This window comes from Tachypleus tridentatus, chromosome 3, assembly GCF_004210375.1.
Source record: "Tachypleus tridentatus isolate NWPU-2018 chromosome 3, ASM421037v1, whole genome shotgun sequence".
In the NCBI taxonomy this organism is placed as follows: domain Eukaryota; kingdom Metazoa; phylum Arthropoda; class Merostomata; order Xiphosura; family Limulidae; genus Tachypleus; species Tachypleus tridentatus.
The window spans coordinates 9,120,385-9,136,812 of NC_134827.1; the positions used below are offsets into that span (position 1 = coordinate 9,120,385).

At 33.6% G+C, this 16,428-nt stretch overlaps 1 protein-coding gene across 18 annotated transcripts in view; it reads right to left on the reverse strand.

Annotated features, from left to right (window-relative positions):
- Window positions 1-16,428, reverse strand: part of LOC143246310 (uncharacterized) — a 219,730-nt gene that overhangs the window by 41,877 nt on the left and 161,425 nt on the right. For 14 of the 18 annotated variants that reach the window (XR_013025909.1, XR_013025910.1, XR_013025911.1 and 11 more), the window contains 4 exons: window positions 15,158-15,193; window positions 9,367-9,456; window positions 7,255-7,386; window positions 6,426-6,506 (listed from right to left, as the gene is read on the reverse strand). Coding sequence is in view for 15 of the 18 variants with exons in the window: in XM_076492811.1 (XP_076348926.1) it covers window positions 6,426-6,506; window positions 7,255-7,386; window positions 9,367-9,456; window positions 15,158-15,193 (339 nt within the window). In the remaining 3 variants the exon portion in view is untranslated. The remainder of the gene's footprint in view (window positions 1-6,425; window positions 6,507-7,254; window positions 7,387-9,366; window positions 9,457-15,157; window positions 15,194-16,428) is intronic. The other 4 variants (XM_076492819.1, XM_076492818.1, XM_076492816.1 and 1 more) reach the window with 1 other exon arrangement.

The following is a 16,428-nucleotide window of genomic DNA, read 5'->3' on the forward strand; positions in this document are numbered from 1 at the left end:
ATTTTCTTCTATTATTGATTTTGTGGCAAAAAAATAACAACCGATTGTTAAATTTAAATTATAAACAAATTTAAAATTATATGAATCATGCTACTTGTAGCTTTTTTCATAAAAGAATATGTTTTGTTATTTTTGTCAAATGCAAAGTTACACAATGATCTACTTGTGTTCTTCCTGCTTGCTGTGGGCAATGAAACCCAATTTTTACTGTAATAAGCCTTCAGACATACTGCTGAGCTAATGGAAGCAAAAAGACTAACTTCAGATACTTAAATTATTACCCAAAATTTAACATCAATTTTTTTCTGTATGTATTTCACTAGACACCAATATTACACATAAATTCAAACAGTTTACCAGCATAGTAAACAGGAAGAAATGATCATGAAAAGTCTGGCTTACTCATAAACATAATTCACAGTTGATCTATATTTCAACAACCATGTGAATTTTGGTGAAATATTCATCATCTTGCTCTATTCTAAATTTATCATATTATCATATGTTGTGGCTATTTTGAGGTATATTATATACTGAATGTATTGAAATTATATTTGTCTTTGAAAATATTCTTATGAATATTCTTGTGAATAATATCACAATAATATTCACTGAACACACACATAAACCAAAAACAGAGTTTGAATTATACATATATTTTATTATGATATACACAGTTCAAAACAGCATGACAGTAGATAAACTAGAAAGTAGCTGATTGGTTGTTTGGCATTTTGTGGTGCAAAGCAACTACAGATATAGTTGTAAAGCAACTAGGTTATTTGCACCAAATGACAGAGAAAAAATTAAAAAGAAAGTATAGTTATTCAAATTTGTAAAAAGAAATCATGTTAAAACAAAACAAAGTCCAATTTTTGACCTAAAAACTTAAATAGCATTAAAAAGGCCAATGGCCCTCAGAAAATTAAAAAAACATTTGTAAGGTGAACAGTGTCACAATAACCAATGACACTGTCCAGCATCAGGGGTAAATCTGTGGACAAAACATGTCTAAAATGGTGCTGTTGTTCAGAGTAGTAACGACGGCATGACAGTAATATGTAGTGTCACACAGATTACACATTGAGTTAAAAATCTATGATCAATGCATACTCTAGTCAGGACAACTTCCTCCTTCTGATCTTTATGGAAACAAGACAGCCAAAGTCCAATAGAGGGTTTTATCTGGAAAAGCTTGTTATCATGTTGCTCACTTCTAGTCGACTGCCAACTGGCACAGAGCCAAGCCTTGAATACAGGGCCAATTTCCATGTATGGAACAGGAAAGGCAAGGATAGCATCAGACCAGACAAACTTAGTTGCAGTGTCAGGAAGCTCATTCCTACAAATACCAACATGGCCTGGTATTCAGAAGAACTGGATAGAAGTAGATGTTAAAGATAAATGGGACAGTCAGTTTTGAATATAGTCAAGAAATGGTGAGAACTGACATGAAGCAATTCCAGGGCCAGTAGAGAGCTAAGCAAGTAGGCATAAGTAGTACAATTCGAGTACTGCTTAGCTTCTATGTGATCCAGGGCAAGAGAAATGTCATACAATTTAGCAGTGAACACAGAAACTGTAGAGAGGATTCTATGTGCAACCACCAAACCACAACAAACCATGGTACAGCCCACAGAGTCACCTGATTTCAAACCATCTGTACAAATAGGAATGGAAAGATAGTTCAAAAGATGTTTGGCAAGTGAAAGACAGTATTTCCAATTGGGAGTATCTCCCTTTTTCAGATGACTCAAAGAAAGGTCACACTTGGGGATGGTAATAAGCCATGGTGGGATGGGCTGACCAGTGGATACAGCAATGTCATCCAACTCTGCCTGTACATGAAGGCCAAAAGGAACAATGACAGATCGTCTATTCTGGAAAAGCACGGCCAACTAAGGATGGAAAACACAACCCCAAGTGGGATGTTGTGGTAGAGATTGAAATTTTTTAAACATACAGTAAAGACAGTTGCAAATGGCAAAGATGTAGAGGAGGTTCATGAGACTCTGTGTACAAACTCTGGACTGGGGAAGTGCAGAAAGCCTCTGTGCAAAGCTGAAGCCCCTGATGATGAACATGATCCAGCATCTTCAATACTGAGGTACTGGCACAGCCATAGACCAGAGACCCATAAACTAGTTTTGATTGAATGAGGGAATGATAGATCTTTATAAAAAAAAACATCAATTTATTCCCAAAGAGATGGAAGAGAGGACATGGAGGATGTTCAGTGCTCTTGTACACTTGACTTGTAGCTGCTTGGTGTGTGGTATAAAGGCCAGCTTACACTCAAAGATAAGCCCCAGGGAACACGGGAAGCACAACTTCACCAACACAGAGTTCAGGACCAGAGTGAATACCCTGTTGGCAGAAAAAGTGCATGCAAACAGTTTTAGAGATAGAAAAGTTAAAACCGTTTTCTGTGGTCTGCTTCAGAAAGTGATTAAGGGCTGTTTGTTGTTGCTGCTCAATAAACCTCATGCTCAATGACTGACTGAGATGTAGAAGTCATCAACATAGAGTCCATTTGCAATTGCAGGAGGAAGTTGTCCAGTAATGGCATTAACCTTTACCTTGAAAAGTGTGGCACTCAAGACATAGCCCTGAGAGATTCCAAGTTCGTGTAGGAAAGAACAGGAAAGTGCCAAAGTTCAAAAGAGTGGAATACCTATAAAAGGTATCCTAGGCACGTTTTTGAGCCTTCCATGCCATGTAGCAAGCACGATTCCATCGTGGACGAGAATACCATGATTTTAGGAATACATTGAGCAGCTGCCTGAATAATACAGTCAGCCACTGCTGCCAAACAGTCATTTATTGATGGCTTACAAATGACACCAGGATCAAGTTCTGAAAGAGCAGTGAAAGAGGGTCAGTTGGCTTTGTCAAACTTCCACCAGGGCATGAAGTTTGAGTGGCATTGACCACAGATAGTCTTTCTTAAAATAATAGGAAAATTATCACTGCCCCATGGATTACTGTCAACCCTCCATGAAGTGAGAGAAAAGTGAAGGGGAGCAGACTGAGAGATCATTAGCAATAAAAGACTGAATAGGTGCATGAAAGTAAGTATAAACACCAGTACTGAAGAGAGAAAGGTTGTGATCCAAGAGCATATGCTCCATGGAGCAACCCCTCACATCGATATCAGCACCTCCTGAGAGGGGATTAGGTCCATTAAAGTCCCCTATGATTAAAAAGGGAGATGGCAACTGTTCAATAAGAGCAACAGGGTCTGATTGGTCATAGATCTTTCCAGGAGACAGGTAGAGAGAAGAAACAGTGATGATACAACCCAAGGAAAAAGAGATGGTTAATCCTTCAAGGGTGTGTCGAATGGCAAAGAAAGGGCAGGCACATGTTGATTGACCAACAGTGCCACTCCTCCAAGCATCCATCACACAACCTGTCATTTCTGTACAAAGAAAACTGTTAAAAGTTGACTGTATTGGATGGTTTCAGAAATGTTTCCTGTAAGGAAAGACACACGGGATGATAGAAATCACTCAGCACCTTGATACTATCTAAATAAGAATGGAAACCTTGAAAGTTCCACTATCAATTTGGCCATTTTTCTTATCTATGTGGAGGAGAATTGGGCAGAGAGCCCTTCTGTTTTTAACCATGCCTCTTCACTTTATTCTCCTTATTAGAAGGAGGTCTATTGACATCCATTGATCCTGCCCTGGCTCAAGTGGGCAGGTCTCTGTGATTAGAAGAAGATTCCAGCAACTGAGAGTGTGAAAGAATAATCACTCTGCACTTCAAAGCTGAAGGAGAAGATGGACCTGAGGAAATGCCAAAGCCCAGAACCAAAGAAAGTAGATCCAGGGATCTGATGATGGAATGGTAAAGACAGAGATGGGTGTTGACACTGCCTTTTCAACTTTCTTAACCATGGAAAGCAAAAGACTTTTCATGTGGTTTGAAAATTATTCTTTCAGAGGAATGGAGAGACCTGTCTGCACTTCCACTGTAGCAATGGAATGGAGTGCAGCAGCATATGTCTGAAATGAAGTGGTAGACAGTAACTTTCAAGCCTCAGATAAGAAATGTGAACCATTTTCAAATGCTGTACCTGTTTTTCTTCCACCCACCTAGGGCATGAATGAAAGTAAGATGGGTGAGAGTCACTACACTACAATTAATAGAATGAGGGTCCATTTCACACTCATTGGCACCATAGTCCTTGCCATCACAAAGAGCACACGTGAAGGAACTACGATGTGATGTTTTTGAGTGACCGAACTGCTGACATTGGAAACATTTGAGAGGGTTTGTAATATATGGCTGTACTTTGCAATTTAGATAACCTGCCTTGATGGTGGCACGTGGATGTGGTGATATAAATGTCAAAATTAGGGCATGGGTTGGCATTATAATTCCATCTTTGTGAGTGGAGATATTAATCATTGTAGAAACTCTTTGGGTGGAGAAACCAACTAGGGTCTCTAACTCAGGGATGTTCTTCAAATCCCTCTCAACGATAACTCCTCATGATATATTCAAAGTAGCATGAGGAGTAACCCCAGAGGGTATATCCCCAATGGCCTTTGAATGCAAGAGAAGTTCACTATGTTTCAGAGTGGATGTTTCCACCAAGATGTCCCCAGAACGTTGCTTTTTGACTGACTTTGGAAAGCCAGCAAGCTCCTATATTCCCTTCTGAATTAAAAAGGGAGACATTTTCCCTAAAGATTTGTCTGATAAAGAATGTAATTGCAGAATATGAGGTACAGTTGTTGAAGAAGTTGAAGATTGCTGTTCATAATCTTCAAGATGTAGTTGTTTACCTATGATCTGTTTTTTTTTACTATTTTATTTTTATTTGGGGGATCCATGATATAGAAGGAATATTTTGGTGCCCATTGACCTTACCTACCATGGTGTCCTATGAGGGGATGCACTACATACAAGGATACTGCAGCAATGCCAGGGTTTTGTAAGCACTATACCCAAACACCAAAATCAGACACATTGTCCACAACACCCATTAAGAATGTCCAACAGTGATATTCAGCTGACCCTGAGATGGGCCACCCAAAGGCTGCCTGTCTGCAGGAATTCAAGGCCAAAGTGGTGAGTTAAGTTGGACCTCTCAACCACCAAGATTCTCTCCTCCCATTCACAGCTTGCCATGCATAGGAAACACATGGGTGGAAGTTTAGATCCCAGAGGAGGTAAACTGAAAGTACAGAACCTTCTTTGAGAGATCCCCTCACCATGTACAGGAATCCACATTGAGAAGCACTAGAAAGTAATCTGGAACATACAAAAGTGACATTAAAATGGTAACATCATCACAAAACGAAACATGTTTTTATTCAAAGAATTAAACAAATAGTAGGTTGAAATAAAATCACATACTGAACTAGAAGAAAATTTCACAGTTCTCAACAAATGACCTTATTGTGATAAGTTTGATGTAAGGATTATTTTTACATTTTGTTTAAACCACTCTAATTACCCCAAAATCCTTTTTCTTATTGTATTATTTTTAGTGACTATACTCTATAAAACACAGAAAGTTATTCTTACCTGAGTGATATACTGTTCTCAAAATCTCCTAAAAGCAACAGCTTAAAACCACCATGTTTATATATGGTAGAGGTGGTGGGAACATGGAAGTTGGTTTTCATTTTTTATGCTATGGTTCTATAAAACGTTTTGGATACTTTAATATTTAGTAATTAGGTCAAAATGATACTGGAGGCAGTAAAAATTAAATCATTTTAAGAAGTATGTGAGAAAACAGAAAAATTAGCACAAAAACACAACACAGAATAGGAGAAGCATAAGAAATCAATAAGTTGATGTTGCATTAGTGTTACTGTTCAAGGTTGACATTTGACATACATGTTAAATACACTTTAGGTAAACAGCAATTGTGAAAGCAGCAAGTCACATTGAGAAAACAAGCTCAAAACAGTACATGACTTTTCAACCAGCCATTTTGTTGTTTAATAAGAAGTTATACAATACTAGAACTATTATGTACTTAATATGTGTATATTAAACCTAGAAATGTTAAAAATAATAAACTTCAAACTTATATTAAAATGGGTAATCTTGTGACATCCTGGTTATAAAAACAGTTTACTTACCAGTGAAAGTAATATGTCTATTTATATGAAAAATAAATTATACTAAATTAATTTTGTGAACAAAGCTGGCTTAACTTTATGTTACTAGTATTTCTTAAATGCAAAAATGGTTTGCAATACTTATAGTGGTATATAACTGCCACTAATAGTAAATATGATGAAAATCATTTTAATCAAAAATACTACAAATTATTCTTAAAATTTACCTGCAAAATAGCATAAGAAAAGCTTATAATATAATTGTTATTAATTATACGTTTTATAATATATTATAATCAATGGAATAAAATAATGGTATATTGAAACATTTCTTACTCTCTTGCCTCTTCTGCCTCTTTCTCCTTTGTCTCCTTTCTCTCCATGATCACCTTGAGGTCCTGGAATTCCAGAATCTCCCTACAAGGCAGGCAGAGAGAATAATTGTATAACAAACATGTATTAGAGATGAAAAAGAACAACACAATATGAAATATGTTATTAATTTACCATTAAAAATGGATAGCCTCCCATTTCCCAGTGGCACAGTTGTATGTCTACAGACTTACAGTGCTAGAAACCGGGTTTTAATACCTGTGATGTCATGCAGCTTAATGTTAATTACAAAAAAAAAAAAATAAAAAAAAAATAGATAGTTCATTTTATCACAGCATTTCATTTCAAAACAATCTAACTCCATAACTGTTTGGTTCATATAATATTTTATTATACATCACAACAGTACAAATGGCAAGTTGTATGCATATTTGTTGAAGCACTGGTGTTTTAGCTGACAAACCAAAGAATCAGTTTAACAAGATTTTAGGTTCCATTTTCCATCAAATTGTGTTTAGTTCTTTAATTGGATACATTTAGCACAAGAAAGAAAGATTACTTACTGATGACAACAAATGAAGCAAACTGACAGGTTTATATGTTACCTACATTTTCTTTCAACAATAAATATTATATGTATAACTTAACCTATATTTTCTAGAATAACAGCCATATTGACGTGCAATGCAACTATTTTCTGTTGTTCTATTATGGCCATAAATACATATTTTATTCTGTGTCTTAGTAAATATTTTGGAACAAGCTAATATTCTATGAATAGCCTACATCATAAAACTTCTTTTTTCAAAAGTATGCAAACATGATTACTAACTTTCCTCCCCTGTGGTCCAGCAGGTCCAGGTGGTCCAGGAGGTCCAGGTGGGCCTTCTATAAATCCAGTTGGGAGCTTATTACCATCTAACATTGTAGTTAATCCTTGGTCACCTTTGTCACCTTTTTCTCCCTAATTTATTACAAAGAGATAGTTCTTGTTAATTTGTGATTATATCAACTAATACACAAAATGCACATATTAATTATCATTTTCCAATAACTTATCATATTTGAAGCATTGAGTCATTATATCCTAAATTAAAACAAAACAAAACAAATTAAATAAATTCTAGGTAATTCTTATCAGCATATAAAGTCATCTTCCATGACCAGCTTACAGCCTTGTATTAGACTGAGTGGTTAAAAAATGCCTTACTAGCAAGCACTAAGGTTCTGATCCTTTAGTTCAATTGGTAGAGCATTTGCCTGATATGTAAGAGGTCTCAGCCTGAAATTCCAGGCAAGGAAATATAAATATTGTGAAAAAATTAAAATACTGCAGCTGTAATACTCTCTGTAATGTTTTAAAAACAATATATATATATATATATATAATGCAGATAACTACATTCAATTGTTAATTAATTTAAACTTCAATAGATATAAGTGACTTGGAAACTGGTTAACAATTATTGTATCAATGTTCTGGAAGAACTAAGATTTTTATCTCAACATTCAACTGACTGAATAGATGGTTACCACTGAGGATATAAATTTTCTGAATGGAATAAGATCTTTAAATCGTGTTTTTTTTTTATTTAATGATATATAAGCAATTGCTTAATACCAAGCATTAGATAAAACAAATTTAAAACGTATATGTATTAAAAGTCTTATGTAAGATGACTCTACCTTTAACTTAAGTTACAAGAATGCTAAAAAGTGTCAATTTAAACTTACTCATTTAAATGTATTTTAAGTTCCTACTTTATATCTCCTTTATCAAAAAGCAAGAAAGAAAACTATGAAATACTGAACAAAATACCAATATTAGTTTTTAAAACATTATACATTTACAAAGAATACATCTGTCCACTAAAGAAAATGCTTGGATACTCATAGCACTAAGTATACTTTAAAAGAATTATGATGTAATCAAATGTCTTTATCTTGAAAGCAACAAACAAGAAATTTATTTATCTTATATTGTAGTTCAAAGGATGGGAAATGTAAAACTAATAAGGTTTAACAGGTTTCCAAAAGTTTTTAAGAAGTATACATCAATACAGCAATCTAAACTGATTTGACGTGTTGCATAATTGATCTTGGAAAGGAATCCATATTTTGCTTTAATAACTTGGGAAACTGCATAAATTATAATATACAGGTGAATTTAAAAATGTAACAATGACTTCAACAGAAGATTAGTCTATTGGAAAAAAATATATATAAAAAACTTCCTATTTAATGCAGCTCTGATAACTATCAGCATCATATTTTATCCACAGAAATGTTTCACAAACAACAATCAAATTACAGTGTTTCAAATTGTCACCTTGTTTTTTGTAGACAGATAGGCATTCTCACTGGTGAACATATATATTCTTGGAATTAGAAAAAAACATATGGAAAATAATCAACATGAAAAAGCAGTTAGAAACGGAAAATCAGGAATATTATTGGTTTTTAAATAAAAATGCTAAATAACAGAAAATAGAGCTAAATCACACTTCAATCAAGCTACTACCAATTGTGATAAGATTGACAGTGAAACAGTAGAATAAATTATGATTGTTATAGCTCTGTGAGCTTCAGTATGTAACTCAGCTGCTGGTTAGTAAACATGGTTGAAGGGTATAGAAACAGATAAAGGTATGAGAACCAATAACTAAGAAGATTATATTTATTAATGTTTATATAGGAATTAACATCTCTCCTGCAGATTAGAGATATAAAGAAAATGTTAGTTTAACAGAACAACTGTTAAAAGGTGATTGATTAGCAGTTACAAGTAGCCATGGATGAAACAAATCCCACCAAACTCGAGGACCAATGTGAAAATGAGATACTTAAGTTTTTCAGAACAAATTGGGAACAATGTTAGTTTTAAGATTTAGAGTGACAAGACACACATAAGAGAAATGCTTGTCAATTAACTCTTGCTGCTCACAGGAATTCCTGGTAGGCCTCGTGATCCTGGTACCCCAGTCATGCCAAGTAGTCCGGGAGCACCCATGAACCCTCGTTCCCCTTTCTCTCCCTACAGTCCATGGTTTAATCATTGGATATTTTAAAACAAATATATTCAAAGCAAATTTGCTGGCTATATAAGTTAAATACTTTGAGATTGACTGAAAACTAGAATAAGCTCTTAAGGTTTGCTGAATTAAGCTTAAAGCACTGAAAGAAAATAAATTAAAGAAATAACTGCAATCATGCTACATCTAACCTCCAATTATTTTAAAGATACATGTGTGTGGCATATAACATTAATGATCATGCGACCTTTTGACCCATCTACTACTGACTAAATTAAACATAAAAAAATTCAAAACCAGCTTTTACCAACCTTTCCTTAAACTCTCTTAAATTAATTGCATCTACCACAATTGATGGCAGCTGATTACAAAAGCTAATCACACTATTAGAAAAATAAAGTTTAGATGAAGATTCCTCCTACTCTGCAAATATTTATATGTCCCCTAGTCTGACCATTTTCATCCTTAAGTATGAAAAAAACAAGTTGCATCAGTACTATAATTTCCCTTAAAAACCTTAAACAACACAATCACATCCATTTTAACTCTTCTTTTTTCAAAATATAATATGTTGGGAGGTTTTAACCTATTCTTGAATGACAACTTTTAATTTCAGATATCATCCTAGTAGCCTTTGTTTGAACTCTTCCCAATGGCCTATACAATGATATTTTAACCTGTATAAACTTGTATTTAATATTTTTACAGATACAACTTGAAATACTCTTTGTTCTACCAAAAACAATAACACATTACTTGGATGGCTTAAGAGACTCATAAACCAGAACATCAAGATTTTTTTTCCTGATGTTAAGGTTAATCAGTGTGATATGCATAATTCAAATTATGCTAACCCACATGCATTGACTTGCATTTATTATAAATAAAATCCATCTGCTATTTATTTGCCCAATTCATCAAATAATCTACATTCTTTTGTAAAGCAGTAGTAACCTCCTTACAATCAGCAACACCATTGCCTGTTATGTACCAATAATGTAAATAAAAGAGGCAAAAGTTCTTATACCAATCCCTGATGTACTCCACTCATGACATTAATCCAGTTTGACTGAATATCTTTAATGAGTCTTTTATGTGGCACCTTGTGAAATGCTTCCTGAAAATCAAGATATGCCAAATCCACACCCATACCCTCAAACACATAAACAATAACATCTTCAAAAAATGTCAAAAAATTAGTAGGGCAAGATTTTCCACTAGTGAAACTATTCTGATTGTTAAACAAAATTATACACTTTGTTAAATGATTTTAAAGCATATTTTACCTGACTTTCATAAACTTTTCCCACTACTGATGTAAGACTAATAGGTCTATAAATACTAGGACAATTTTATCATCTCTCTTGAAAAGAGGAGTAATATTAACCATCTTCCAATCTTTTTGCATATGCCCATTATCAAGAACTTAGAAAGAAACCAGCAGCAAGTGGATCACATATCCAATCCCTAACCTCTTTCAAAATCCTTAAATTAATGTTATCTTGCCCACAAGCTTTATTATTATTTAAAATTACTAAATTTTTCTTAAAAAGTTCAGAATTAACATGATCATCTTGTTCAACCTTATATCCATCTACCAATTGTTCAAAATGAGAAACAATGCTTAAAATTCATTAGCAAACACTGAATAAAAAGTAGAATTTAATAACCCAGCCATCCTATAGTCATTGAGTTTTAGCCTTCCTGTATCATTCTTCAAAGGCCCTACTCCCATCCTAATATTTTGCTTACTCTTTGTGTAATTGAAAAAAAATCCTTACTATTAATTTCTATGCCCCACTTGTGGTTAACTGGTAGGTCAGTGGGCTTATAATACTAAAAATCAGGTTTTGATATCATCAGCAGCCAGAACAGAGATGGCTCAGTGTTTAGCTTTGTGTTTTACAACAACCAAAACTTAATTTTTAAATTTTCAGCCTTTTACTTTTCATATATTTTTATTTTCCATTTCACCAACCCTCTTGTTTCTCTACAGTCCTTTAAATCTCTCATCATGGCAGTCAATTTAAACTTCTTATATTTAAAATGCTTTTCTTTATATCCTTTGTGAGACAACTTGTTTCATTTTCACTTGCAATAACTCTTTATCGTCTATAAGGAACATACCAATCTTGAGCTTTTAAGAAATTTTTCACATATTTTTCTATGTGTAATCAGTATCATCATCTCACTTTGTTATCCAATTCAAGGCAGATAATTTTTGGCTCATCTTTTCAAAATATGATTATTTGAAACTTGGAACCAAAACCTTATTATTCCTTATCTCCATAAGCAACTAAACATCATTTGCCCCCTTATATTCCCAAATACATATACTATCAACTACTTTATTTGAAGTTGACAATAAATCTATAATAGCTTTGTTCCTAGTGGGTTTCCTAACCAATTGTTGGAAAAAACACCTAAATTGAACATCTTCTAAAAACCTTTCTCCCTGAAATTTTACTCTCACATTTTTCAATCTATATGCTAAAAATTAAAATATCTTATAATTATAACCTTAAATAGTTGAATTCTTTACCTCCCTCTAGAGTTTCATTGCTTTTGTCTGATGATCTGCAACAAATTGAAATTAAAGCGTTTTTACTTTATAACCACATACAGAAACCCAAATGGATTCAAAATTCAAACTCACTGCTGTTAGCTTTTATATCTCAACTTGGTCAGGCTGTCAGTCACAATTTCTAACCAGAGCCACTCCTTCCCTCTATTTAGTATGCTATTACTATTAAACAACCTATAATTCTGTATTTCAAAGATATTTCTATCATGAAAATTGTCTATATTTAGCAAGGTTTCAGTTATTCCCATTATATTAAAATGTTCTTTTTTAAGCAGTGAACTAAAGCCATTCATTTTATTCCATATACTTCTATCTTTACAACAATAACAGTTTAACCTATCAATAAAACTACCTTTGTACTTTATTCATACTCCATATACCCCTCTAGATTTTAAATTTCCTTCATAATTCTGGGCCTCTTCATTGTTCAATTCTGGTTTAAACTTGTCCTTAAGTTAAGTTAATAATCCTTGTAAACAAGCTAGCCCCTACTACATTTAAATGCAAGCCATCCATACCAAAAAAAAACAAAAAACTCTTTTACCATTAAACTGATTCTACAATTAAAACTGGCTAGCATTCAGCCCTGGTGACCTACTTATAATTTTCTCCCCACAATTAAATCTGAGTGGTATTTGTGACAGAATAAAAATATTATACTCCTTTTCTTTGAATATCTTGTACTGAATGGTAAGCTACTCTGACCAACCCTTCTCTACATCATTAGCCCTTATGTGTACTGCAAAGACTGCATCATTGCTAGCATCCTTTACTATATCACTTTTCTCTGTTAGCTACATCTTCCAACTGACCCCTGAATAGTATATTCCAATTATTTACATGAAAGTGTGTTCTTACCAATTAGTTAAACCTCCAAATTACTTTCTAGCCTGATTATACATTGCTGGCCAATATCATAAGGCCAATGAACATAAAGAAAAAAATATACATTTTGCATTGTTAGACTCAACCACTTATTTGAGTACGGCTTCAAAAGATGAAAATAAGAAAAGGGAAAATAAAAAAAAAAAACCTCTTTAGCATTTAATAGGGAAAATGTGAACACTATGAAATTAGCCTAAATACTAGCTGGTCAAAAGTTTAAGACCACACTGAAACAAAGCGTTAATCGGTAAACAGTGACGAAATTTAGTCATTTGTGTTCAAGCATTAGTATGGTCAACGTCTCCCACTGACATCTCCTGTGCTACATTGTGTAAAAACATGGCAAAGACTAAAAAATTCACAGAGTTTAAACATGGCAGAATTGTCGAGCTGTAAAAGCAATGTTTCTCTAAACGTGCCATCGCTGGTGAGATTGGGCGTAGTAAAACTGCTGTTGTAAATATCTTAAAAGACCCTGAGGGATACGGAATGAGAATTTCAAGTGGTCAACCCAAGAAAATTTCACCAGCGTTGAGCAGGATGATTCGATGGATTGTCTGGAAAGACAACAGCCAATTGTTGAACCAGATTAAGGCCCTTACAGATGCAGAATGCAGCTCAAGAACAATGAGATGGCATCTACAAGAGAAAGGCTTTAATAACCATAAACGTTTTTAAAGGCCATTCCTCCTTCCACACCATAAAACAGCTCTGTTAAACTTTGTTGAGTGGCACCAAACATGAGATGTAGAAATGTGGACGAAGGTTTAGTTCTCTGATGAGAAAAAAATTTAACCTGGATGGACCAGATGGCTTCCAAAGTTACTGGCACGATAAATATATCCCACCGGAGACATTTTCTACACAACACAGTGAAGGAGGTTTAACATGATCTGGGGTGCTTTCTCCTTCCATGGAACAATGGAGCATCAGGTTATAAAGGGCATCAAACAGCAGCTGGCTACATACATTAGCATGTTGGAGAAAGCATCCTTATTGACTGAAGGCGCTCGCTTGTGTGGAAATGACAGGATCTTTCAACAAGACAACGCTGCAATCCACAATGCCCGCAGGATGAATAACGTGATTCATTTTGACCATCCAGCGTGTTCGCCTGAACTGAACCCCATTGAAATTGTTCGGGACGTTAATTCCAAACAGTGTCTGATCTTCGTGAAGCCATCTTCACCATTTGGAATAACATTCCAGCCAGCCTTCTGCAAACCCTCATATCGACCATGCCAAAGCAAATGTTTGCAGTTATTCTCAATGACAGCCGTGCAACTCACTACTGAGACCTCTTGTTGGGCATTTCCTACCCTGTTTAGGACTTCTTTTTGGTATGGTCTTAAACTTTTGACCAGCTAGTATTTAGGCTAATTTCATAATGTTCACATTTTCCCTATTAAATGCTAAAAAAGTTTTTTATTTTTATTTTCCCTTTTCTTATTTTCATCTTTTGAAGCTCTACTCAAATAAGTGGTTGAATTTAACAATGCAAAATGCATATTTTTTTCTTTTTGTTCATTGGCCTTAAGATTTTGGCCAGCAGTGTCTTACATTAATTTCAGAGATAAATATTGTATATTAATCAACTTCAGTTTTGTTACAAGGAGACAAAAAACAAAGATAAATGTAAACCTATTTCATCTGTTATTAAACTGATTTAAATACATCTTTTTTTTACGCCAAAAGCACATCACAAGAATCGTTTTTAACTACACTGAGCATTGTAATAGGAACTGTAAGTACACTGAGCAAGACATTTCTAATTATTATTTTTTTGTATATAAACAATCTTCCAGTCTACTCTCTAACACAGGAAAAAATATATCCTGTGATACCTTTTGTTATACGAAGAAGTTAATAAACTGGAATCTGGTTGGCTTATCTTTAAATTGGTTCAATCCAAAACATAGGAAAAAAGCATCCTATTTCTAATATATCTACATCAAAAACCAGAAAAACAAAATTTAGAAATGAGTTCTGGTGGGATCAAAAATGAAATTTTATACAACCTGAGGAGCATATTTATTGATTAAGGAAACTTTCTTATGCTTATTGATAGCTAAACTGTACGAAGTCATGAACATGCATGACAAAGCTATATAAAACGTAAGAGGTTGGTAATTTTAAGGGAATCACTTCATTATCATGTGATTATTACAGGCACAATATACCTGTTGTTAGTATTCCAAATTAGAGCAACACAGTCATATTTATAACAGTTTTACCTTTGGGCCTTGAAGTCCATCTTTACCCATTGGCCCCTAAAAATATTGAAAAAAATACCATATTACGTACCCTATCAGACATTTTTCAATCATTAGGTTTACTTTTAAAGATAAAACATACTTGAAAACAGTTATTAGAAACTAATTAAGAATTTATAAAAAGCCACTTTCCAAATTAAACATCTTTTAACAAACATAGAGAAATTTTTATAAAGAATTTTAACATAGTAAAAATGTATAAGATTTTAAACCTCTATTGTTTCTCAGTGTTTGGTAAACACTATAAAATATTGTTTTGAATAACAATTAAAAGTAGCAGAGGTATTGCTAGGTACATAAGAGATTTGGGGTTTGGGTCCATAAGCTTGGGAATTTCCACTGTTTCAGTATCATATCAATCATGGCTTAATACTCTAATTTTTCAAGGCACTAACTGGGGATTCAGGGTGCTGCCAAATAGAATCTAGAAATGAGGCATGGGCCCCATGTGCCAGTGCCTAGCAATACCTATGAAAAGTAGTCACTATTTGTTTGCACAAATTTCTTGGAAATGAAATACATATGTAGCATTAATTTAAGAAATTTATATTAAAGATTAAAATCTTTAGTTATTTTTTGTTTTACAACAGAAGTATTGAATATGTCTAGATGTTTTTTGAAAACTGTTTAACTTTCTATGAACATATTAATAAATTAATATGAAGATTAACTGTCTTATTTTAAGAAAACATGACAGTTTGAAATCACTTTTTATATTAGCTATTTTTGTTCAAAATAAAAAGTTTAAAGAATGGGGATTATTCTAGGTACATTTCTTGTTTGACAAGGGAAAACACATATAATTAACATAGAACTGAGTTAACAACTGTTGACAATTGCTGGGTTGAAAATGTTAAATACCATTTAAATATCATTTTCAATTACTATACTCTTCTTTTGTCATGAGGATTTTTACACATGCAATATTCTAATTATATTTTAAGTATAAATGAGTTTTAACATTTATGTTTACAACACCAATTTTGAGATTTTCTTTGCATCTTGGGCATTAATTGAAGCCTGCGTTCTCTCAGTAACATGATCTTTTTTCTCTTATTCCAATCAATATTAATGAAGCTATGGATCTTTACAGACTATATGCAGCATTATGAAGTCAACTATCATATTTAGTGGGAACAAGCATATATATGACCAGCTAGGTGTGAACTGTCCCAAAACATCTAATATTTATTTATAGAAACACATTATTGTACATACTAATAATAATCTGT